Source organism: Oncorhynchus clarkii, chromosome 4 (assembly GCF_045791955.1).
Source record: "Oncorhynchus clarkii lewisi isolate Uvic-CL-2024 chromosome 4, UVic_Ocla_1.0, whole genome shotgun sequence".
In the NCBI taxonomy this organism is placed as follows: domain Eukaryota; kingdom Metazoa; phylum Chordata; class Actinopteri; order Salmoniformes; family Salmonidae; genus Oncorhynchus; species Oncorhynchus clarkii.
Genome location: NC_092150.1, coordinates 2,817,137 through 2,842,738, shown reverse-complemented (window position 1 = coordinate 2,842,738; position 25,602 = coordinate 2,817,137). Strand labels below are relative to the sequence as shown.

At 42.1% G+C, this 25,602-nt stretch overlaps 1 protein-coding gene across 2 annotated transcripts in view; it reads right to left on the bottom strand.

Moving 5' to 3' along the window:
- Positions 1-25,380, bottom strand: part of LOC139406295 (SMAD family member 6b) — a 34,598-nt gene extending 9,218 nt beyond the window's left edge. Inside the window, exons 1-2 of one of the 2 annotated variants that reach the window (XM_071148757.1) lie at positions 23,717-25,380; positions 14,333-14,389 (exon numbers count right to left, since the gene is read on the bottom strand). In XM_071148757.1, the coding sequence (XP_071004858.1) occupies positions 14,333-14,389; positions 23,717-24,557 (898 nt within the window). In that variant the 5' untranslated portion in view covers positions 24,558-25,380. The remainder of the gene's footprint in view (positions 1-14,332; positions 14,390-23,716) is intronic. The other variant, XM_071148758.1, reaches the window with a different exon arrangement.
- Between the last annotated feature and the right edge of the window lie 222 nt (positions 25,381-25,602).

Below are 25,602 nucleotides of genomic sequence, written 5' to 3'. Positions count from 1 at the left end.
ATATACCATATTAGATATTATATATACCATATTAGATATTACATATAAAATATTAGATATTATATATACCATATTAGATATTATATATACCATATTAGATATTATATATACCATACTAGATATTATATATACCATACTAGATATTATATATACCATACCATATTAGATATTATATATACCATATTAGATATTATATATACCATACTAGATATTATATATACCATATTAGATATTACATATACCATACCACATTAGATATTATATATACCATACCATATTAGATATTATATATACCATATTAGATATTACATATACCATATTAGATATACCATACCATATTAGATATTATATATACCATATTAGATATTACATATACCATATTAGATATACCATACCATATTAGATATTATATATACCATATTAGATATTATATATACCATACTAGATATTAGATATACCATATTAGATATTACATATACCATACCACATTAGATATTAGATATACCATACCATATTAGATATTATATATACCATATTAGATATTACATATACCATATTAGATATACCATACCATATTAGATATTATATATACCATATTCGATATTATATATACCATATTAGATATTAGATATACCATATTAGATATTACATATACCATACCACATTAGATATTATATATACCATACCATATTAGATATTATATATACCATACCATATTAAATATTATATATACCATATTAGATATTATATATACCTTGCCATATTAGATATTACATATACCATACCATATTATATATTATATATACCATATTATATATTATATATACCATATTATATATTATATATACCATATTAGATATTATATATACCATACCATATTAGATATTATATATACCATACTAGATATTATATATACCATATTAGATATTACATATACCATATTAGATATTTATATACCATATTAGATATTATATATACCATACTAGATATTATATATACCATATTAGATATTACATATAAAATATTAGATATTATATATACCATATTATATATTATATATACCATACTAGATATTACATATACCATACCATATTAGATATTATATATACCATACTAGATATTACATATACCATATTAGATATTATATATACCATATTAGATATTATATATACCATATTAGATATTATATATACCATATTAGATATTATATATACCATACCATATTAGATATTATATATACCATATTAGATATTATATATACCATACCATATTAGATATTATATATACCATATTAGATATTATATATACCATATTAGATATTATATATACCATATTAGATATTATATATACCATACCATATTAGATATTATATATACCATATTAGATATTATATATACCATACCATATTAGATATTATATATACCATATTAGATATTATATATACCTTGCCATATTAGATATTACATATACCATACCATATTAGATATTATATATACCATATTATATATTATATATACCATATTAGATATTATATATACCATACCATATTAGATATTATATATACCATATTATATATTATATATACCATACTAGATATTATATATACCATATTAGATATTACATATATCATATTATATATACCATACTAGATATTACATATACCATATTATATATACCATACTAGATATTACATATACCATATTAGATATTACATATACCATATTATATATACCATACTAGATATTACATATACCATATTAGATATTACATATATCATTCCATATTAGATATTATATATACCATACTAGATATTACATATAACGTACCATATTAGATATTATATATACCATACTAGATATTACATATACCATTCCATATTAGATATTATATATACCAGACTAGATATTACATATACCATATTATATATTATATATACCATACTAGATATTACATATACCATACCGTATTAGGACCATTACATTATATTACAACAACCACAGGTCAGGTAGAAAGGAAGGAGGAAGTTTAACGTGTATAAACTGTCTTCAGCAGTCGTCTTTCTATAAATACATACAGGAGGTATTGTATTGACATCTAAGCTTAGTAGACAGCAGAGCGGTCAGCTCCCTGACAACGTGTCTGCAGCCGGTGACCCCTAGGCCTTCATGCCATCAACACACATTCATTCTCACGCAGAGTGATGTCATTATTTTGCTTCAGAGCCTCTCTTGGCACCGGGGATTTAAAGTTCCTTTCACTGCGCTCTGTTTCTCCATCCTCTCTCTTCTGCTCTCACAGCTTAATGGCACACCACCTCACCCTCTCTAGCAAACATCCTGCAAGGTGGTGCAGAGCAGAGGGAGAACGGGGAACAGCAGAGGGAGAACGGGGAACAGCAGAGGGAGAATGGGGAACAGCAGAGGGAGAACGGGGAACAGCAGAGGGAATACGGGGAACAGCAGAGGTAGAACTGGGAACAGCAGAGGTAGAACTGGGAACAGCAGAGGTAGAACGGGGAACAGCAGAGGGAGAACGGGGAACAGCAGAGGGAGAACGGGGAACAGCAGAGGGAGAACGGGGAACAGCAGAGGGAGAACGGGGAACAGCAGAGGGAGAACGGGGAACAGCAGAGGGAGAACGGGGAACAGCAGAGGGAGAACGGGGAACAGCAGAGGGAGAACGGGGAACAGCAGAGGGAGAACGGGGAACAGCAGAGGGAGAACGGGGAACATCAGAGGTAGAACGGGGAACAGCAGAGGGAGAACGGGGAACAGCAGAGGGAGAACGGGGAACAGCAGAGGGAGAACGGGGAACAGCAGAGGGAGAACGGGGAACAGCAGAGGGAGAACGGGGAACAGCAGAGGGAGAATGGGGAACAGCAGAGGGAGAACAGGGAACAGCAGAGGGAGAACAGGGAACAGCAGAGGGAGAACGGGGAACAGCAGAGGGAGAACGGGGAACAGCAGAGGTAGAACAGTGAACAGCAGAGGGAGAACGGGGAACAGCAGAAGGAGAACGGGGAACAGCAGAGGGAGAACGGGGAACAGCAGAGGGAGAACAGTGAACAGCAGAGGGAGAACGGGGAACAGCAGAGGGAGAACAGGGAACAGCAGAGGGAGAACGGGGAACAGCAGAGGGAGAACGGGGAACAGCAGAGGGAGAACAGGGAACAGCAGAGGGAGAACAGGGAACAGCAGAGGTAGAACTGGGAACAGCAGAGGTAGAACTGGGAACAGCAGAGGTAGAACTGGGAACAGCAGAGGTAGAACTGGGAACAGCAGAGGTAGAACAGGGAACAGCAGAGGTAGAATGGGGAACATCAGAAGGAGAACGGGGAACAGCAGAGGGAGAACGGGGAACAGCAGAGGGAGAACAGTGAACAGCAGAGGGAGAACGGGGAACAGCAGAGGGAGAACAGGGAACAGCAGAGGGAGAACGGGGAACAGCAGAGGGAGAACGGGGAACAGCAGAGGGAGAACAGGGAACAGCAGAGGGAGAACAGGGAACAGCAGAGGTAGAACTGGGAACAGCAGAGGTAGAACTGGGAACAGCAGAGGTAGAACTGGGAACAGCAGAGGTAGAACTGGGAACAGCAGAGGTAGAACAGGGAACAGCAGAGGTAGAATGGGGAACATCAGAGGTAGAACGGGGAACAGCAGAGGTAGAACTGGGAACAGCAGAGGGAAAACAGGGAACAGCAGAGGTAGAACTGGGAACAGCAGAGGTAGAACTGGGAACAGCAGAGGGAGAATTGGGAACAGCAGAGGTAGAACTGGGAACAGCAGAGGGAGAACTGGGAACAGCAGAGGGAGAACAGGGAACAGCAGAGGTAGAACTGGGAACAGCAGAGGTAGAACTGGGAACAGCAGAGGTAGAACTGGGAACAGCAGAGGTAGAACTGGGAACAGCAGAGGGAGAATTGGGAACAGCAGAGGTAGAACTGGGAACAGCAGAGGGAAAACGGGGAACAGCGGAGGTGAGCGTTCATGTGCAAAGGATTAGCATTTCAATTGTTATAATGATCAACTCTGTAGTGACCTCTCAGCTGACTCCCCCTTTTGTCCAGCAAGCTGCGATGCCGGTTTAGCCCACTAGGACACATTCCCCTTTTGTTGTAACCATATTTACTTTGTGTGTTTATGCACTTCTGTGAATTACTTAGTTAGTAATAAATAAATGATTTAAGACAATTGATGTATGGATGACTCATAGTGAAGACTGGGTTCGTGTAGATAACCAACAATTTACGACATTTGGAATGAGACTAACGTGAGATAAAGTAAATAATTAATTAATCAGAAGACTATAGAGATATGAAAATATCTGAAAAATTACTTTAGGAAATGATAACTTTGTAATCTGAATATTTTCCTTGGTGTCCCGACTTCCTAGTTAATTGCAGTTACATGATTAATCAGTTTAATCGCGTAATAATAATTACAGAGAATCTTAGATAAAAACGAAGTCTTCAATTTAATGATTGTAAAGACACGACAGAGGCATACTGTATTGTGGAAAGAGAGAGAGGAGAAAGGCAGATAGAAAGCGAGAGAGATTGAGAGGTAGAGCAAGGGAGGGTGAGAGAGAGGGGGAGAGAGAGAGAGAGGCAGATAAAGTGAGAGAGAGAGAGAGATTCAGAGGTAGAGCAAGGGAGGGTGAGAGAGAGAGAGATTTAGAGGTAGAGCAAGGGAGGGAGGGAGGGAGAGAGAGGGCTCTATTTAACTAAATATAGACCTATCCTATATTTGCTAAATATGTTAACTTGAACCTGTTTGCAGTCCACATTGTTCACGTAATCGTAAAGATTCAATATGGAAATATAACTTACATAGCATTCCCACTGATATAGGGTCTAGGACTACATAGCATTCCCACTGATATAGGGGCTAGGACTACACAGCATTCCCACTGATATAGAGGCATGGCCTACACAGCATTCCCACTGATATAGGGGCATGGCCTACACAGCATTCCCACTGATATAGGGGCTAGGACTACACAGCATTCCCACTGATATAGAGGCATGGCCTACACAGCATTCCCACTGATATAGGGGCATGGACTACATAGCATTCCCACTGATATAGGGGCTAGGACTACACAGCATTCCCACTGATATAGGGGCATGGACTACATAGCATTCCCACTGATATAGGGGCATGGCCTACATAGCATTCCCACTGATATAGGGGCATGGCCTACACAGCATTCCCACTGATATAGAGGCATGGCCTACACAGCATTCCCACTGATATAGAGGCATGGCCTACACAGCATTCCCACTGATATAGAGGCATGGCCTACATAGCATTCCCACTGATATAGAGGCATGGCCTACACAGCATTCCCACTGATATAGAGGCATGGCCTACACAGCATTCCCACTGATATAGGGGCATGGCCTACATAGCATTCCCACTGATATAGAGGCATGGCCTACATAGCATTCCCACTGAAATAGAGGCATGGCCTACATAGCATTCCCACTGATATAGGGGCATGGCCTACATAGCATTCCCACTGATATAGGGTCTAGGCCTACATAGCATTCCCACTGATATAGAGGCATGGCCTACACAGCATTCCCACTGATATAGAGGCATGGCCTACATAGCATTCCCACTGATATAGGGGCATGGCCTACATAGCATTCCCACTGATATAGAGGCATGGCCTACATAGCATTCCCACTGATATAGGGGCATGGACTACATAGCATTCCCACTGATATAGGGGCTAGGACTACACAGCATTCCCACTGATATAGGGGCATGGACTACATAGCATTCCCACTGATATAGGGGCATGGCCTACACAGCATTCCCACTGATATAGAGGCTAGGACTACACAGCATTCCCACTGATATAGGGGCATGGCCTACATAGCATTCCCACTGATATAGGGGCATGGACTACATAGCATTCCAACTGATATAGAGGCATGGCCTACATAGCATTCCCACTGATATAGAGGCATGGCCTACATAGCATTCCCACTGATATAGGGGCATGGCCTACACAGCATTCCCACTGATATAGGGGCATGGACTACATAGCATTCCCAGTGATATAGAGGCATGGCCTACATAGCATTCCCACTGATATAGGGGCATGGCCTACACAGCATTCCCACTGATATAGAGGCATGGCCTACATAGCATTCCCACTGATATAGAGGCATGGCCTACATAGCATTCCCACTGATATAGGGGCTAGGACTACATAGCATTCCCACTGATGTAGAGGCATGGCCTACATAGCATTCCCACTGATATAGGGGCATGGCCTACACAGCATTCCCACTGATATAGGGGTTAGGACTACACAGCATTCCCACTGATGTAGAGGCATGGCCTACATAGCATTCCCACTGATATAGGGGCATGGCCTACATAGCATTCCCACTGATATAGAGGCATGGCCTACATATCATTCCCACTGATATAGGGGCATGGCCTACATAGCATTCCCACTGATATAGTATAGGGGCATGGCCTACATAGCATTCCCACTGATATAGAGGCATGGCCTACACAGCATTCCCACTGATATAGGGGCATGGCCTACACAGCATTCCCACTGATATAGAGGCATGGCCTACATAGCATTCCCACTGATATAGGGGTTAGGACTACACAGCATTCCCACTGATGTAGAGGCATGGCCTACATAGCATTCCCACTGATATAGGGGCATGGCCTACATAGCATTCCCACTGATATAGAGGCATGGCTTACATAGCATTCCCACTGATATAGGGGCATGGCCTACATAGCATTCCCACTGATATAGTATAGGGGCATGGCCTACATAGCATTCCCACTGATATAGAGGCATGGCCTACATAGCATTCCCACTGATATAGAGGCATGGCCTACACAGCATTCCCACTGATATAGAGGCATGGCCTACATAGCATTCCCACTGATATAGGGGCTAGGACTACACAGCATTCCCACTGATGTAGAGGCATGGCCTACATAGCATTCCCACTGATATAGGGGCATGGCCTACATAGCATTCCCACTGATATAGAGGCATGGCCTACATAGCATTCCCACTGATATAGGGGCATGGCCTACATAGCATTCCTACTGATATAGGGGCATGGCCTACACAGCATTCCCACTGATATAGAGGCATGGCCTACATAGCATTCCCACTGATATAGGGTCTAGGACTACACAGCATTCCCACTGATATAGAGGCATGGCCTACATAGCATTCCTACTGATATAGGGGCATGGCCTGCTGTAAATTGCATTATGGACATGCCAAACATTGTCAATAAACAAGAATACAATTATTATTGACAAACGCCTAAAAAGAGAGGGAATAAGTGTAATCAAATTCTAAACAAAACGAAACAACAACTTGTTTGAAATACTGTCACACTTACAGGCGCCATCATTTCTCCCCGTGGCCATATAATATTAAACAACACGAACTATAGAGGGTTTTACAGCACATCCACAGTAGCTGGACAAAGATCCAATATAAAGAGAGAGAATGTCCACTACCTGTTATCCTGCTTCCTGGTAGGCCTGTTATCCAGCTCCCTGATAGGCCTGTGTTTTATCCACTACCTGTTATCCAGCTCCCCGATAGGCCTGTTATCCTGCTCCCCGATTGGCCTGTGTTTTATCCACTAAATGTTATCCTGCTCCCCGATAGGCCTGTTATCCAGCTCCCTGATAGGCCTGTGTTTTATCCACTACCTGTTATCCTGCTCCCTGATAGGCCTGTTATCCTGCTCCCTGATTGGCCTGTGTTTTATCCACTAACTGTTATCCTGCTCCCTGATTGGCCTGTGTTTTATCCACTACCTGTTATCCTGCTCCCCGATTGGCCTGTGTTTTATCCACTAACTGTTATCCAGCTCCCCGATAGGCCTGTGTTTTATCCACTAACTGTTATCCTGCTCCCCGATAGGCCTGTTATCCAGCTCCCCGATTGGCCTGTGTTTTATCCACTAACTGTTATACTGCTCCCCGATAGGCCTGTTATCCAGCTCCCTGATAGGCCTGTGTTTTATCCACTAACTGTTATACTGCTCCCTGATAGGCCTGTGTTTTATCCACTAACTGTTATCCAGCTCCCTGATAGGCCTGTTGTCCAGCTCCCCGATAGGCCTGTGTTTTCTCCACTAACTGTTATCCAGCTCCCTGATAGGCCTGTTATCCAGCTCCCCGATTGGCCTGTGTTTTATCCACTAACTGTTATCCTGCTCCCCGATAGGCCTGTTATCCAGCTCCCCGATTGGCCTGTGTTTTATCCACTAACTGTTATCCTGCTCCCCGATAGGCCTGTGTTTTATCCACTACCTGTTATCCAGCTCCCTGATTGGCCTGTGTTTTATCCACTAACTGTTATACAGCTCCCCGATTGGCCTGTGTTTTATCCACTAACTGTTATCCAGCTCCCCGATTGGCCTGTGTTTTATCCACTAACTGTTATCCTGCTCCCCGATAGGCCTGTTATCCAGCTCCCCGATTGGCCTGTGTTTTATCCACTAACTGTTATACTACTCCCCGATAGGCCTGTGTTTTATCCACTAACTGTTATACAGCTCCCCGATTGGCCTGTGTTTTATCCACTAACTGTTATCCAGCTCCCCGATAGGCCTGTTATCCAGCTCCCCGATAGGCCTGTGTTTTATCCACTAAATGTTATACAGCTCCCCGATTGGCCTGTGTTTTATCCACTAACTGTTATCCAGCTCCCTGATAGGCCTGTGTTTTATCCACTAACTGTTATCCAGCTCCCTGATAGGCCTGTGTTTTATCCACTAACTGTTATCCTGCTCCCCGATAGGCCTGTGTTTTATCCACTAACTGTTATCCAGCTCCCCGATTGGCCTGTGTTTTATCCACTAACTGTTATCCAGCTCCCCGATAGGCCTGTGTTTTATCCACTAACTGTTATACAGCTCCCCGATTGGCCTGTGTTTTATCCACTAACTGTTATCCAGCTTCCTGATAGGCCTGTGTTTTATCCACTAACTGTTATCCTGCTCCCCGATAGGCCTGTGTTTTATCCACTAACTGTTATCCAGCTCCCCGATTGGCCTGTGTTTTATCCACTAACTGTTATCCAGCTCCCCGATAGGCCTGTGTTTTATCCACTAACTGTTATCCAGCTCCCCAATAGGCCTGTTATCCAGCTCCCTGATTGGCCTGTGTTTTATCCACTAACTGTTATCCAGCTCCCAGATAGGCCTGTTATCCAGTTCCCTGATAGGCCTGTGTTTTATCCACTAACTGTTATACTGCTCCCCGATAGGCCTGTTATCCAGCTCCCTGATTGGCCTGTGTTTTATCCACTAACTGTTATACTGCTCTCCGATAGGCCTGTTATCCAGCTCCCTGATAGGCCTGTGTTTTATCCACTAACTGTTATCCAGTTCCCTGATTGGCCTGTGTTTTATCCACTACCTGTTATACAGCTCCCTGATAGGCCCGTGTTTTATCCACTAACTGTTATCCAGCTCCCCGATAGGCCTGTGTTTTATCCACTAACTGTTATCCTGCTCCCCGATAGGCCTGTGTTTTATCCACTAACTGTTATACTGCTCCCCGATTGGCCTGTGTTTTATCCACTAACTGTTATCCTGCTCCCTGATAGGCCTGTGTTTTATCCACTAACTGTTATACTGCTCCCTGATAGGCCTGTTATCCAGCTCCCCGATAGGCCTGTGTTTTATCCACTAACTGTTATCCAGCTCCCCGATAGGCCTGTGTTTTATCCACTAACTGTTATCCAGTTCCCCGATTGGCCTGTGTTTCAGAACCATCTATCAGATCAGATCTCATTCACACATCTCCATAAGTCGCATTGCATTCTCACCACGGACGTTGTCACCATAAAACCAGGAAGGTGAACCATTCTAATAAGTTTGGTTTTTAATAAAAAACCAGGCTGGTGAATCATTGTAATACGTTTGATTCACCATCCTGGTTATAATTAAAAACATTCTAATAAGTTTGATTGTCATAAAAACCAGGAGACTGTATACAGTTGTAGTTGGAAGTTTACGTACACCTTAGCCAAATACATTTAAACTCCGTTTTTCACAATTCCTGACATTTAATCCCAGTAAAAATTCCCTGTCTTAGGTCAGTTAGGATCACCACTTTATTTTAAGAATGTGAAATGTCAGAATAATAGTAGAAGAGAATGATTTATTTCAGCTTTTATTTCTTTCATCACATTCCCAATGGGTCAGAAGTTTACATAAACTCAATTAGCATTTGGTAGCATAGCCTTTAAATTGTTTAACTTGGGTCAAGCGTTTTGGGTAGCCTTCCACAAGCTTCCCACAATCATTTGGGTGAATTTTGGCCCATTCCTCCTGACAGAGCTGGTGTAACTGAGTCAGGTTTGTAGGCCTCCTTGCTCACACACGCTTTTTCAGTTCTGCCCACACATTATCTATAGAATTGAGGTCAGGGCTTTGTGATGGCCACTCCAATACCTTGACTTTGTTGTCCTTAAGCCATTTTGCCACAACTTTGGAAGTATGCTTGGGGTCATTGTCCATTTGGAAGACCCATTTGCGACCAAGCTTTAACTTCCTGACTGATGTCTTGAGATTTTGCTTCAATATATCCACATAATTTTCCTACCTCATGATGCCATCTATTTTGTGAAGAGCACCAGTCCCTCCTGCAACCCCACAACATGATGCTGCCACCCCCGTGCTTCACGATTGGGATGGTGTTCTTCGGCTTACAAGCCTCCCCCTTTTTCCTCCAAACATAACGATGGTCATTATGGCCAAACAGTTCTATTTTTGTTTCATCAGACCTTGCTGAGCGGCCTTTCAGGTTATGTCTACATAGGACTCGTTTTACTGTGGATATAGATACTTTTGTACCTGTTTCCTCCAGCATCTTCACAAGGTTTGTTCTGGTATTGAAAAACAGCAAAGATTGACAGAGAGAGAGAGAGAGACAGAGAGAGAGAGAGAGAGAGAGAGAGAGAGAGAGAGAGAGAGAGAGAGAGAGACAGAGGGACAGAGAGAGAGAGAGAGAGAGAGAGAGAGACAGAGAGAGAGAGAGAGACTGAGAGAGAGAGAGAGAGAGAGAGAGAGAGAGAGAGAGAGAGAGAGAGAGAGAGAGAGAGAGAGAAACAGAGAGAGGGAGAGAGAGAGAGAGAGAGAGAGAGAGAGAGAGAGAGAGAGAGAGAGAGAGCAGAGGTAGGGCCCTGTTCACAAACACAAACAGAGCCCCAGGACAGCAGCACACTTAGACCATGACCCAACCAAACCATGAGAAAACCAAAAGATAATTACTTATCTTACTTATTAAAACAGAGCAAACTAGAATTCAATTTGTCCCTAAACAGAGAGCACACAGTGCAGTATATCTGACCACTGAGACTGACCCAAACTTAAGGAAAGCTTTCCACCACCTATGATGAAAATTACAGGCCTCTCTCATCTTTTTAAGTGGGAGAACTTGCGCAATTTAGCCGCTTACGGGTATTCTTCAACATAAATGCGTAAAACTACGTCACAAAGCTGTAGACACCTTCGGGAATACGGAGAAAAAGTAATCAGGTTGATAGCCCATTCACTGCTCAATAGGGACACATTGGAATGCAGAGCTTTCAAAACATGAGGCACTTCCAGATTGGATTTTTCTCAGGCTTTTGCCTGCAACATCAGTTCTGTTATACTCACAGACAATATTTTTACAGTTTTGGAAACTTTAGAGTGTTTTCTATCCTAAGCTGTCAATTATATGCATATTCTAGCATCTTGTCCTGACAAAATATCCCGTTTATTACGGGAACGTTGTTTTTCCAAAAATGAAAATACTGCCCCCTAGTCACAAAAGGCTAGCTTGGCTACAGAAGCCTCTAGCTTGGTTACAGAAGCCAATGATTAATTTATTCATTTCTTACCAAAAACTCTAATCAAATTATTAATTTATCTAGCTCTTACCAAAAACTCTAATCAAATGATTCATTTATCTAGCTCTTACCAAAAACTCTAATCAAATTATTCATTTATCTAGCTCTTACCAAAAACTCTAATCAAATGATTAATTTATGTAGCTCTTACCAAAAACTCTAATCAAATGATTAATTTATGTAGCTCTTACCAAAAACTCTAATCAAATTATTCATTTATCTAGCTCTTACCAAAAGTCTTAAATGACAGCGCATGGAGAATGCTGCTATTTCCATTAGAAAAAAGGAGGGAGATTCTGTCCCACTTGGAACCGGCAGGTTGGCTAGACCTCATTCATGCTTTCTGTATTGTTTAATCTCGCGTAGAGGTGGTGAAATGATGAGGGAATGAAGTCAAGGTCAGAATACAGCGTAGAGTGTCGAAAAGCCCTGTGTCCTTTCACCTCTTCCAGCACTGTGTGTGTGTGTGTGTGTGTGTGTGTGTGTGTGTGTGTGTGTGTGTGTGTGTGTGTGTGTGTGTGTGTGGAGTGGAAGGTTTGAGCCAAGTAGGTTGGAGGAGACCCTGAACATTCTTCTTCCTCCACCATCACCCCCCCCCCCAACTCTTCACCCCCACCCCTTCCTCTTCCACCTCGCACTCCTCAACCCCCCCTCCTCCTCATTTCTCAGTAGAGTCAGTCAGGACGTAGAGGAAGAGAGGGGGGAGGGGCAGCCAATAGAGGGGGGAGGGGCAGCCAATAGAAGGGGAGGGGCAGGCAATAGAGGGGGAGGGGCAGCCAAGATCTTTCGTTCTCTCCTGACAGACAACCAGAAGAGGCCTGGTTCTGTGCTAAATGAACCTAATATTTCCATTTTCTCTACATTCAACATACCAAACACTGACGTTATTCAAAACAGGTTACCTACCAGGTTTCTGAGTGAAAACATTATTTTTGTGAGGATGACAGTTTTAAGGAAACCAAAAGTGGACCCAGAGATGTTGAGGGCTTGATTTCAAATGAAGATGTGTGTGTGTGTCATGGGACAGCGAGGAGAATGCATTGTCAGTAAACGTGGCAGCAGAGTTCTGTTTCAAACCCTCCTCTAGACTGTAACACACTCATCTAGACTGTAACACACTCCTCTAGACTGTAACACACTCCTCTAGACTGTAACACACTCCTCTAGACTGTAACACACTCCTCTAGACTGTAACACACTCCTATAGACTGTAACACACTCCTCTAGACTGTAACACACTCCTATAGACTGTAACACACTAATCTAGACTGTAACACACTCCTCTAGACTGTAACACACTCCTATAGACTGTAACACACTAATCTAGACTGTAACACACTCCTCTAGACTGTAACACACTCCTATAGACTGTAACACACTCCTCTAGACTGTAACACACTCCTATAGACTGTAACACACTCCTCTAGACTGTAACACACTCCTCTAGACTGTAACACACTCCTCTAGACTGTAACACACTCCTCTAGACTGTAACACACTCCTATAGACTGTAACACACTCCTCTAGACTGTAACACACTCCTATAGACTGTAACACACTCCTCTAGACTGTAACACACTCCTATAGACTGTAACACACTAATCTAGACTGTAACACACTCCTCTAGACTGTAACACACTCCTCTAGACTGTAACACACTCCTCTAGACTGTAACACACTCCTCTAGACTGCAACACACTCCTATAGACTGTAACACACTCCTCTAGACTGTAACACACTCCTCTAGACTGTAACACACTCCTCTAGACTGCAACACACTCCTATAGACTGTAACACACTCCTCTAGACTGTAACACACTCCTATAGACTGTAACACACTCCTCTAGACAGTAACACACTCCTATAGACTGGACTGTAACACACTCCTCTAGACTGTAACACACACACATACTTACAGAGCACACACACACACACACACTCACAGAGCACACACACATATTCTCACAGAACACACACACACACACCCACAGAGCACACCCACAGAGCACACACACACACACACACACACACACACACACACACACACACACACACACACACACACACACACACACACACACAGAGAGAGAGAGCACACACACACATACCCACAGAACACACACACACGCACGCACATACTCACAGAACACACACAGGTATTCTCAGCATGTTGGAGTGTATTCTCAGGAGTGTATTCTCAGCATGTTGGAGTGTATTCTCAGGAGTGTATTCTCAGCATGTTGGAGTGTATTCTCAGGAGTGTATTCTCAGCATGTTGGAGTGTATTCTCAGGAGTGTATTCTCAGCATGTTGGAGTGTATTCTCAGGAGTGTATTCTCAGCATGTTGGAGTGTATTCTCAGGAGTGTATTCTCAGCATGTTGGAGTGTATTTTCAGCATGTTGGTGACGACTTACCAAGTGGCTTTTGTTCCTCTGTAGGGGACAGCCGTGAGTATGGCGGTGGGGGCGACTCTGGAACACACAACATACATGTCAGGGGCTCTGAACATACAACATACATGTCAGGGGCTCTGAACATACAACATACATGTCAGGGGCTCTGAACATACAACATACATGTCAGGGGCTCTGAACATACAACATACATGTCAGGGGCTCTGAACATACAACACACATGTCAGGGACTCTGAACAAACAACATACATGTCAGGGGCTCTGAACATACAACATTCATGTCAGGGGCTCTGAACATACAACATACATGTCAGGGGCTCTGAACATACAACATACATGTCAGGGGCTCTGAACATACAACATACATGTCAGGGGCTCTGAACATACAACATACATGTCAGGGACTCTGAACATACAACATACATGTCAGGGGCTCTGAACATACAACATACATGTCTCAGGGGCTCTGAACATACAACATACATGTCAGGGGCTCTGAACATACAACACACATGTCAGGGACTCTGAACAAACAACATACATGTCAGGGGCTCTGAACATACAACATACATGTCAGGGACTCTATATGGTTCTATACTGTTCTATATGGTTCTATACTGTTCTATGTGGTTCTATACTGTTCTATGTGGTTCTATACTGTTCTTTATAGTTCTATACTGTTCTTTACGGTTCTATACTGTTCTATATGGTTCTATACTGTTCTATGTGGTTCTATACTGTTCAATATGGTTCTATACTTTGTTATATGGTTCTATACTGTTCTATACTGTTCTTTCTGGTTCTATTCTGTTCTATACTGCTCTATATGGTTCTACACAGTTCAATACTGTGTTATATGGTTCTATACTGTTCTATACCATTCTATATGGTTATATACTGTTATATACTATGTTTCTATACTGTTCTATATGGTTATATACTGTGTTATATGGTTCTATACTGTTCTATGTGGTTCTATACAGTTCTATATTGTGTTATATGGTTCTATACTGTTCTATACTGTTCTCTATGGTTATATACTGTGTTATATGGTTCTATATGGTTATATACTGTGTTATATGGTTCTATACTGTTCGATATTGTTCTATACTGTGTTATATGGTTCTATACTGTTCTATATGGTTCAATACTGTTCTATATTGTTCTATATGGTTCTATACTGTGTTATATGGTTCTATACTGTTCTTTATTGTTCTCTATGGTTATATACTGTGTAATATGGTTCTATACTGTTCTATATTGTTCTCTATGGTTATATACTGTGTAATATGGTTCTATACTGTTCTATACGGTTCTATACTGTGTTATATAGTTCTATACTGTTCTATACTGTGTTATATGGTTCTATACTGTTCTATACTGTTCTATATGGTTCTATACTGTTCTATATGGTTCCATACTGTTCTATATAGTTCTATATGGTTCTATACTGTTCTATATGGTTATATACTGTTATATGGTTCTATACTGTTCTATGTTTTTCTATATGGTTCTATACTGTTCTATATTGTTCTATATGGTTCTATACTGTTCTATATGGTTCTATACTGTTCTATATTGTTCTATATGGTTCTATACTGTTCTATATTGTTCTATATGGATGGAGAAGGCAGCATAATAGTCACTCTGCTCCTTTAAGAGAGAGTGGAAGGAGAAGGCATCATAATAGTCACACTGCTCCTTTAAGAGACAGAGTGGAAGGAGAAGGCATCATAATAGTCGCACTGCTCCTTTAAGAGACAGAGTGGAAGGAGAAGGCATCATAATAGTCACACTGCTCCTTTAAGAGACAGAGTGGAAGGAGAAGGCATCATAATAGTCGCACTGCTCCTTTAAGAGACAGAGTGGAAGGAGAAGGCATCATAATAGTCACACTGCTCCTTTAAGAGACAGAGTGGAAGGAGAAGGCAGCATAATAGTCACACTGCTCCTTTAAGAGACAGAGTGGAAGGAGAAGGCATCATAATAGTCACACTGCTCCTTTAAGAGACAGAGTGGAAGGAGAAGGCATCATTATAGTCACGCTGCTCCTTTAGGAGTCAGAGTGGAAGGAGAAGGCATCATAATAGTCACACTGCTCCTTTAAGAGACAGAGTGGAAGGAGAAGGCAGCATAATAGTCACACTGCTCCTTTAAGAGACAGAGTGGAAGGAGAAGGCATCATAATAGTCACACTGCTCCTTTAAGAGATAGAGTGGAAGGAGAAGGCATCATAATAGTCACACTGCTCCTTTAAGAGACAGAGTGGAAGGAGAAGGCAGCATAATAGTCACACTGCTCCTTTAAGAGACAGAGTGGAAGGAGAAGGCAGCATAATAGTCACACTGCTCCTTTAAGAGACAGAGTGGAAGGAGAAGGCAGCATAATAGTCTCACTGCTCCTTTAAGAGACAGAGTGGAAGGAGAAGGCATCATAATAGTCACACTGCTCCTTTAAGAGACAGAGTGGAAGGAGAAGGCATCATAATAGTCACACTGCTCCTTTAAGAGACAGAGTGGAAGGAGAAGGCAGCATAATAGTCACACTGCTCCTTTAAGAGACAGAGTGGAAGGAGAAGGCATCATAATAGTCACACTGCTCCTTTAAGAGACAGAGTGGAAGGAGAAGGCATCATAATAGTCACGCTGCTCCTTTAAGAGACAGAGTGGAAGGAGAAGGCATCATAATAGTCACGCTGCTCCTTTAAGGGAACTCAATGGGCATCCCAAATGGAACCCTGTTCTCTATATAGTGCACTACTTTTGACCAGAGGCCTATGAGAATAGGGCACTATGGATTGGGATAGTGGGCCATTTGGGACTCACCTCAGTCAGATCTACAGCTAGTCTGTCTGGCGCCGGGCTGTATGTGTGTGTGGCTATGCAAACTGTATTAACGCCACTCCTTCACCTACATAGCAAGAGGGGCACGAGAGAGACGTCCAGGGGACAAAAGAGCTTTTTAAATCTCAACGTGAAACTGAGCTCATTCAAAGCCTGACCAACTACAAGACAGGGTCTATTTCAAAAGAGATTTGTCCGTTTCTAAATAAGTTATTTCAACTAATATAGTTCACGTAGCACTATTTTAACTTTTGGTTTTGATGTTGTGTAGACTTTCTGTTTTACCACTGGTCATTTTGAAGCTGGTAGGCTATTTCAGGTTCACCTACGTTCAACTCAACACTGAGGATGTAGGAGCCAGTACAGTCAGCTATGAGACGTTCACATGACAACATACACCATCACCTACATTCACACTCTTTCTGGACGAACAAAAAAAAAAACTTAATCTTGGGTTTTTTTCACTTTTCTCTACTAAAAAACATAAGTGAAAGGAAGTGTGATTCACTAGGAACCCGTTGTTCAACAGCGTGAAAGAAATATCGGCTCAAACAAGACACGTATTAGTGCACGTGAGTTGGCCCGGCAGGGATGTCCTTGTCCCATCGCGGAACTAGCGACTCCTGTGGCGTTGCCGGGCGCAGTGCACGCTGACGCGGTCGACCAGTTGTACTACGGTGTTTCAAAAAAGGCTTGGAAGGGGTCGTGTTTCGGAGGACGCACGGCTCTTTCGACCTCCGCCTCTCTCTCTCTCTCTCGAGTCCGTACGGGAGTTGCAGCGACGGGACAAGACTGTAACTACCAATTCGGAAACCACGAACTTGGGGAGAAAAAGGGGATAAAATGTTTTTATAATAATAATAATTACATTTACATTTAAAGATAATTTCAAGAGCCTCTACATAGACAAAGTGATGCTCGTCTGGTCCTGCTATTGGTGTTTGGGGAAGCAATGAATACATGGAGAAGAGAAGAGGTTCATACTCTGGGAGACACAAGAACGAGGTATTATTTTTGTAATTTGAAGAAATGGGGAATAGGTATAACTGGTGTGATAATTATGTCTGGCGAAACATGTATATTAAAGGCTGTGTGTCAACACTAGGTGGTTTTGTTATGTTAAAGCGGCTAATAAAAACCATAAGATGGCGCACGCCCAGAGACAATTATTCTGTGTAGAGGTGCTGACTAACGGTGAATTAACTGTGAGCTATTGAACTGGAGGCTCAGCTCTGCCTCCAGGGCAATATTCATGACAACAAACGTCAACCTGCCAAATTTATAGTAACATAGGCTACGGGAGGACCAGGTTACCTATTTAACATAGGCTACAGGAGGTCCAGGTTACCTATTTAACATAGGCTACAGGAGGACCAGGTTACCTTTCTAACATAGGCTACAGGAGGACCAGGTTACCTTTCTAACATAGGCTACAGGAGGACCAGGTTACCTATTTAACATAGCATACTGGAGGACCAGGACAGGTACTAGTAGGGCTGTTGACTGTATTACAGGACCGATACTAGTAGGGCTGTTGACTGTATTACAGGACAGATACTAGTAGGGCTGTTGACCGTATTACAGGACAGATACTAGTAGGGCTGTTGACCGTATTACAGGACAGATACTAGTAGGGCTGTTGACTGTATTACAGGACAGGTACTAGTAGGGCTGTTGACCGTATTACAGGACAGGTACTAGTAGGGCTGTTGACTGTATTACAGGACAGGTACTAGTAGGGCTGTTGACTGTATTACAGGACAGTTAACTGACACTATAATGAGACGGCAACCATCGTATTACAGGACAGTTAACTGACACTATAATGAGACGGTACCCATCGTATTACAGGACAGTTAACTGACACTATAATGAGACAGTACCCATGGTATTACAGGACAGTTAACTGACACTATAATGAGACAGTACCCATCGTATTACAGGACAGTTAACTGACACTATAATGAGACAGTACCCATGGTATTACAGGACAGTTAACTGACACTATAATGAGACAGTACCCATCGTATTACAGGACAGTTAACACACACACACACACCCACACAGACACACACACACACACACACACAGACACACACAGAGAGACTTACGAGCTGCCAAGCACAGAGACACACACGGTTATTCTTAACCTTGTCATATCAGTGACCTCAACAATCAATTAACTAATCAATCAAACAAACAGCCACAGTCTTAATCAATTTATCTTTGTGAATGATCTGTCACTTTTTCCGAGCTACTGTGCTTCTTCTGCCGGCACATTGCCTGAGTTTTAGGCTGTGTTTCTGTAAGGCACTTTGTGACAACTCCTTGAGTAAAAAGAGCTGAAATATAATGGTATAGATTGATGTACAATGGTTAGTGATGAACAACAACTCTCTAACGCTTAACCCCCCACCCCCCCGACACACACACACACACACACACACACGGACACACACACACACACACACTCTCTCTCTCTACCTAACTTCAACTTTTAAGGCCTTCCTTTCCTCACTTATAACAAGTTGGTTCTCAATAACTTAATTTACTGTAGGCTTATCTTGTTGGGGGTAACCAACAACGTTAAAATATATATATTTTTATTTTTATCAAAATAAATTGTTTTGCTCATCAGTACCTAACTATGTCTGTATCTACTTGGAAGCCAGTTTCCAAACGTAACAGTCCAGGAGACAATTTAATCAACAGAATTTCTGCAACTATGTAACACCAACAAGCTCCTAATATTCTAAAGCTTTGTCACGTTGTTACATTGTAACAACGTATGAGAGTGAGAGTTCCAACGTGGTTATAAACAGCATAGATGTGGAGTACTGATACACGGGAACAGTCAGACAGAGAAAGACAGGCTTAAAGCTAGAGTCCTTATTGAAACAACAACAAACAGGTCATCCCGTCTCTGTTGTGGTACACAGTTGAGGGATGGGCCTGGAGAAATGTAACCACTCAGATTCATGGACAGAGCTATGGAAGCAAGGACTGACCATCCGTGATATCAACATTATAGTTATAACCATGTTATGAGGCTATACAGGACTGACCATCCATGATATCAACATTATAGTTATAACCATGTTATGAGGCTATACAGGACCATCCATGATATCAACATTATAGTTATAACCATGTTATGAGGCTATACAGGACTGACCATCCATGATATCAACATTATAGTTATAACCATGTTATGAAGCTATACAGGACTGACCATCCATGATATCAACATTATAGTTACAACCATGTTATGAGACTATACAGGACTGACCATCCATGATATCAACATGATAGTTATAACCATGTTATGAGGCTATAACTGTGTTGTCATATAACTGTGTTGTCCTATAACTATGTTGTCATATAACTGTGTTGTCATATAACTGTGTTGTCCTATAACTGTGTTGTCCTATAACTGTGCTGTCCTGTAACTGTGTTGTCATATAACTGTGTTGTCATATAACTGTGTTGTCCTATAACTGTGTTGTCATATAACTGTGCTGTCCTGTAACTGTGTTTTCATATAACTGTGTTGTCATATAACTGTGTTGTCATATAACTGTGTTGTCCTGTAACTGTGTTGTTCTGTAACTTTGTAACTGTGTTGTCCTATAACTGTGTTGTCCTATAACTGTGTTGTTCTGTAACTGTGTTGTCCTATAACTATGTTGTCATATAACTGTGTTGTCATATAACTGTGTTGTCCTATAACTGTGTTGTCCTATAACTGTGCTGTCCTGTAACTGTGTTGTCATATAACTGTGTTGTCATATAACTGTGTTGTCCTATAACTGTGTTGTCATATAACTGTGCTGTCCTGTAACTGTGTTGTCATATAACTGTGTTGTCATATAACTGTGTTGTCCTATAACTGTGTTGTCATATAACTGTGTTGTCCTGTAACTGTGTTGTTCTGTAACTTTGTAACTGTGTTGTCCTATAACTGTGTTGTCCTATAACTGTGTTGTTCTGTAACTGTGTTGTCCTGTAACTGTGTTGTCCTGTAACTGTGTTATTCTGTAACTGTGTTGTCCTGTAACTGTGTTTTCCTATAACTGTGTTGTCCTATAACTGTGTTGTCCTATAACTGTGTTATTCTGTAACTGTGTTGTCCTGTAACTGTGTTGTCCTATAACTGTGTTATTCTGTAACTGTGTTGTCCTGTAACTGTGTTGTCCTGTAACTGTGTTGTCCTATAACTGTGTTGTCCTATAACTGTGTTATTCTGTAACTGTGTTGTCCTGTAACTGTGTTGTCCTGTAACTGTGTTGTCCTATAACTGTGTTGTCCTATAACTGTGTTGTCCTATAACTGTGATGTTCTATAACTGTGCTGTCCTGTAACTGTGTTGTCCTGTAACTGTGTTGTCCTATAACTGTGATGTCCTATAACTGTGTTGTCCTATAACGGTGTTGTTCTGTAACTGTGGTGTCCTATAACTGTGTTGTCCTATAACTGTGTTGTCCTGTAGTGGGGGCTGTTTTTCAGTGGTCATTGCATATACCGGTACTCAAATCAAATCAAATTGTATTTGTCATTTGCGTTGAATACTTACAGTGAAATGCTTACTTACGAGTCCCTAACCAACAACGCAGTTTAAAAACGAATAAAAATAAGAGATAAAAGTAACAAGTAATTAAAGAGCAGCAGTAAAATAACAATAGCGAGACTATAAACAGGGGGGTACCGTTACAGAGTCAATGTGCACGGGCACTGGTTATATGTACATATAGGTAGAGTTATTAAAGTGACTATGCATAGAGGATAACAACAGAGAGTAGCAGCTGTGTAAAAGAGGGGGGGCAATGAAAATAGTCTGGGTGGCCATTAGATGTTCAGGAGTCTTATGGCTTGGGGGTAGAAGCTGTTTAGAAGCATCTTGGACCTAGACTTGGCAGCTCCGGTACTGCTTCCCGTGCGAATAGTCTCGCTATTGTATCCCCCCTTCTTAATCCCTGTGGACGCGTATCGTAGTGTAATGGAGGTATTAGACCTATCAGTTACGCAGTACAATAGAGGAATCATGCACAAAGTAGCCTCTACATAATCGCAAAGCATGTGAAGTATATTCTCATGCTTTGACACACACATAACCTAGTTTTGGTGGAATATCGTGCAGCAAGAACGCCTACAGAGACCCCCCCCAATTTCCCCCCCTCTTGATGGTGGAGAGAAGATTTTACGTTTTAAAGTTCATTTCCTACAATTCTACACATTTTGCCATGTGGCATAGAGAAAATGTCGCAGTATTAAAGGCACATGATCACCAGGCGGTACGTTAGTTTATAGACCAATAAGAAAGAGAGTTCCAAACCTCTCTGCCAATAAAAGCTGGTTTTCCGTTTTACCCTCCCCCCTTTAGACCTCTCCCAGACTCAACTTGTAAAATTCTGGTTTGAGAAATTCCTCTTTGCTAAGAAGCTTTTTTTATATATATATATATATATTTTTAAACCATTTTAATTTAAATAATCACAGTAAGGAACTTAATTAATACCTAGAAATTATTTGATATTGAGATTAAATTATTTTATTTTTTTAAACGTCTGTACTGGCATTTTAAATAACGTTTTCTGCAATTCTTCATATTTTCCCATGGGGTGGAGATAAATGTCGCTTATGCCTGGAACTGGCTGTGGCATTGAACAGCTCACAGAATTGAACGACATCGGAGGCCGACCATCGGAGGCCGACCATCGGAGGCCGACCATCGGACATCGGAGGCCGACCATCGGAGGCCGACATCGGACATCGGAGGCCGACAGGGTAGAAAAGAAGTTTCAACGTATAAAACTTACCAAATCAGGTATTGAAAAAGTTTATTTCGAAGCATGAGTACCTAGAAAGAGACTCTTTGGCTAGTCGCATTTCTGTACTGTACAATGTAGGCCTACAGTACACATTGATAGAAAGGCCTACTTTGCAGTCAACATTTAATTGGGAGAGTGTTTTGTTTTTTAAATCCTTAAGAAATGTTTATTTAAACAGCGCGTGTTGACTGAACTGCGCACTGCAAAGATTCAACCAACACTTCAAACCAAAGGGCAACTACACACACCACAAAATATGTTTCGATTTTTCCCAGACCTCAAAAATGGTCTGGTGATGTGGTTTAAGCATTGTTGTGGATTTAAAACATCCAATTTGTGTTGTATATATATATATATATATATATATATATATATATATTTGAAGGGCTGATTTTAGGAGTGAAACCCTGAAGAAGGAAAAAACGATAGGGAAAATCTAAATATTTCACACAGGTTGTCTGTCTTTCCTTAGCGGTTTGAGAAATGTTTGGCAAAATGAAAGTATACCCACTTCTCCAGGCACCACTAGACCACTGCCGATACCCGTTTTGTCTTCTAACTGTGTGTGTGTGTGTATGTGTGTGTGTGTGTGTGTGTGTGTGTGTGTGTGTGTGTGTGTGTGTGTGTGTGTGTGTGTGTGTGTGTGTGTGTGTGTGTGTGTGTGTGTGTGTGTGTGTGTGTGTGTGTGTTTGACAGAGCAGGTGCACTCCTACCTACGCTGCAGAGCCGGCTGTAGTGATAGGGGTTGCAGCATACCGCGAGGCCAGCCAGAGTCCCAAAGCTCCTGCACTCACAGAGCGGCTTGAGCTGGGCGGTGTGCTGGAGGTCCGACCAACGGTAGAGTTTACACAGCAGCAGCGGCGGAGATATGGCCGTGTGTCCGCCCAGACGCATCTCTGTCTGGGATACCATCACACAGTCGCTCCACATCCCTTCTCTGGACTCCACCGCCTCCAGTAATGTATCCAGGGTTTTGTCCTTTAAGCATTTCAACAGAGAATATGTGGCGGTTTTTAGTTCTTGCTCCAGCACCGTGCGCGGCTTCGACTCAGGAGAACCGTTGTCCCGAGCTCCACCGCCGTGGTTCCTCAAAACAAAATGACAGGAGTCTGGTAACGGTTCCCTCCCCGGGGCAATGGGTTCAACTTCACAGTGGTCCCGGTCTTTAAATAAACAACACGTCACCGTCCTGCATTCGCTGTCCTGCGCTGCCTGAGGGCTGCCCTGCTCCTGCCCCGGCCCTTGGACACACACAGTCACCGACATAGCACCCCCATGTTGGTCCGATCTGCCCCCCACCCAGCCGCTGCAACTCTCCGCCGAGTTGAAGGCACATACTCCACCTAAGTCCCCTGCAGGCGACCTGCCAACCGTCATCGGTCGGAGATCCGTTTTGTTAATTTTCTCCGGGTTGTGGCAGGTTGGGAAGAGATCGTCCCTAGGACTGTCTTCGCTACTTGGGCCATTATGTCCACCATCTCCCTCGTCACTATGTGGAATCAAACGGCTTCTCCAGAGTCGCCGCACAAGACCTGAGCGTTTCGTCCTGAACATACGACAATTTAAAAAATATAGATGTGCTTTTCTCTCTCTAGGTTATTCTTGTTTCGGGTCACCAAAGGGGACTGTTTACCAGCTACTTTGAATTGAGTTGTAGGACATTAATGTTGGTCGGAGCGCCGTGCCAGGGTATGCACAGCCGATTGGAGAACAAGATTAGATTGAGACATGGGAAATCAAAATTCATTCATACTGGGAACGTAGTCAATAATATGCAGAACTGCTATTTGAATCCTATTCTTGACCCGAGTTTTTATGTTCCCTACGCCTCGGAAGGGATACACAAATGCTTTACACACATGATAATATCATGCGAGTAGACAATAGCTACAAGGGAACTAAGTAAATGCAGAATTCAATATGGAAAGTCAACGACAAAAGACAAAGGAAGCCCTAAAACGCTTTTACGCACTCGTAATAGTTTCGGACTTTGGAACGAACACCCCTTCACATCTCCTCTCTTCTAACCCGGCACGGAGAGAACAACATGAATTACACCTTTATACAAGTGATTTTAAATCCCAAAGAAAGACATTAAAAGCCTTTATAAATCCAGATCCCGACCTCTCGACAGCCGCACTTGTTTTTACAATCCAAAAATATCCATGCCAGGCTGGAAGCTAGAAATAATCATCAATCCCAAACGGAGTACTCCTCTCTCTCCTCGTTCCGGGTTGACTACCTAGCTAACAAGTCAAACTGAACTGCTGAGATCTCGTTCTTTCTCCGTTTCTCTCTTCTTCTTTTTCTCTCCCTCGCTCTCTAACACACACACACACACACACACACACACACACACACACACACACACACACACGGGGACTCCGAAGAGAGCGATGGAGCCATTGGCTGCCTACCATCACGTGCCAGTCTAGACTCATTGGCGGCTGTGAGCTGCACTGATTGTTGCGCAAACAAGGTTTCAAGTTTCTCAACTCTTAAAGGCGTAACATCCCGTTCTTACTTTAACTTTACTCTCTAGTCTACTATATCTTCTATTTGAACATTTAAAAAATAAAAAAAACGGAAAGAACACTTT